The sequence below is a fragment of the Otolemur garnettii genome, unplaced genomic scaffold (genome assembly GCF_000181295.1).
Source record: "Otolemur garnettii isolate 467f Iridium unplaced genomic scaffold, OtoGar3 scaffold00218, whole genome shotgun sequence".
Lineage (NCBI taxonomy): Eukaryota > Metazoa > Chordata > Mammalia > Primates > Galagidae > Otolemur > Otolemur garnettii.
Window position 1 is genome coordinate 128,609 of NW_003852613.1, and position 2,249 is coordinate 130,857.

General features: G+C 46.0%; 1 protein-coding gene across 1 annotated transcript in view; it reads right to left on the minus strand.

The window, feature by feature from the left end:
- SNAP29 (synaptosome associated protein 29) overlaps nt 1-2,249 on the minus strand; it is a 31,975-nt gene that overhangs the window by 7,645 nt on the left and 22,081 nt on the right. Inside the window, exon 3 of the mRNA XM_003801682.3 lies at nt 1,637-1,722. Within this exon, the coding sequence (XP_003801730.1) occupies nt 1,637-1,722 (86 nt within the window). The remainder of the gene's footprint in view (nt 1-1,636; nt 1,723-2,249) is intronic.

Here is a 2,249-nt window from a genome sequence, read left to right on the forward strand (position 1 = left end):
CCAGGAGTTGGAGGTTGCTGTGAGCTGTGATGCCATGGCACTCTACCCAGGGTGACAGCTTGAGGCTTGTCTAAAAAAAAAAAAAAAAAGATCTTCTCCTGTGGGTCACCTGCTCAGACTCTGGTACAAAAGCTCTAGAAAGATTCATACAAGTAACGACACAGCAATAGAAATGCAGCAGTCCAAAGCCTAAATAATGCTGTTACATTACAGAAACAGGATTATGAGTGATTATTTTTTACAATGTCACCCTTGGTAGAGTGCTATGGCATCACAGCTCACAGCAACCTCAAACTCTTTAGGCTTAAGCTATTCTCAGTCTCCCAAGTAGCTGGGCCTACAGGCACCCACCACAATGCCTGGTTATTTTTGTTGTTGTAGTTGTCATTGTTGTTTAGCAGGCCTGGGCTGGGTTCAAACTCACCAGCCCTGGTGTATGTGGCTGGCACCCTAACCACTGAGTTATAGGCACCAAGCCATGATTCTTTTTTTTTTTTTTTTTTGAGACAGTCTCACTCTATGCACTGGATAGAGCACTGTGGCATCACAGCTCACAGCAACCTCAAACTCTTGGGCTCAAGTGATCCTGTTTCAGCCTCCTGAATAGCTGGGACTACAGGCACCTGCCACAACCCCTGCTAGTTTTTCTATTTTTAGTAGAGATGGAGTCTTATTTTGCTCAGGCTGGTCTGAAACTCCTGTGCTTGGGTAATCCACCAGCCTCTGCCTCCCAGAGTGCTAGGATTATAGGCATGAGCCACTGTGCTTGGCCTATGAGTGATTCTTTTTTCTTTCTGAGAGTTATGCTATCTTTTCACTTGAACAAGGAAAAAAATAAATGTTAAATAATGTATATTCATTCTAAGAAATCTTTCTTGAACTTCAGTTTTCTAATATATACCACACAAATTTCCTTTCCTTCCCTTCCCTTCCCCTTTTCTTTCTCTCTTTTTTTCTGAGAGAGTCTCACTCTGTTGTCCACATCGGAGTGCAGTGGCACAATTATAGCTCACTATAACCTCGAATTCCTGAGCTCAAGTAATCCTCCTGCCTCAGTCTCCTGAGTAGCAGGAACTGGAGGTATGCATCAGTATGCCCAGCTAATTTTTCTATTTTTTTGTAGAGATGGGGTCTTGCTCTTGCTTAGACTGGTTTCAAACTCCTAGTCTCAAGTGATCGACCCCACCTTGGCTTCCTGGAGTGCTTGCTAGATTACAAGTGTGAGCCATTGTACCTAGCATGGTGTTATTTTTAGAAAATTTTTTTTGTAGAGATGGGGTTTTGCTATACTGCTCAGGCTCAAACTCATGCTATCCACCCACAATGCTGGGATTAGCTGTGAACCATCCACGTCCAGCCTGCAGGTTCACTTGCAATGCAACCAAGGGCCCAGGTCCCTTATTCCATTCTCCATGGAGGAAGGAGGGAGAATTTCCCTGTAACATACATCTCCAGCTCCCCTGAGAACATGCAGGGTCCCTAATGCCCATCAGCCAGCATGTGTGATGGCAGCAGCTGGAGTCCTTGCCTACCACCCCTGAGAAAGCACCCTTACCCCCAGACTCCTCGAGGCCAATGCCAAACCTAGAGTTTCCCCCCAGAACCCGAATGTGGGTGTGCACAGGTATCCACTCACCTACATCATCCAGCTTTCTGAGGTTTGAGTGGCTGGCCTGGTACTTTGCCTCCTGTTCTTTACTTGTACTTATAGCTTCTTTTAATCTTTGGATAAAAGTTCACAGAAAAAGAAAACTTTTACTTTTATTTATTTATTTACTTGTTTATTTTTGAGACAGAGTCTCAAGCTGTTGCCCCCCTGGGTAGAGTGCCATGCCATGCCATGCCATCATAGCTTACAGCAACTGTGAACTCTTGAGCTCAAGCGATTCTCTTGCCTCAGCCTCTTGAGTAGCTGAGAATACAGGTGCCTGCCACAATGCCTGGCTATTTTTAGAGACAGGGTCTTGTCCTTGCTCAGGGTGGTCTCGAACTCCTGAGTTCAGGCAATCCACCATCCTCAGCCTCCCAGAGTGCTGGGATTACAGGCATGAGCCACTACGCTCAGTTAAGAAAACTTTTAAAGGCTCAGCGCCTATAGCTCAACTGGCTAAGGTGCCAGCCATGTACACCTAAGGTGGCGGGTTCGAATCCAGCCTGGACCCACTAAACAACAATGAAGGCTGCAACCAAAAAAAAAAAAGTAGCCAGGTGTTGTGGCGGGTGCCTGTGGTCCCAGCTACTTGGGAGGC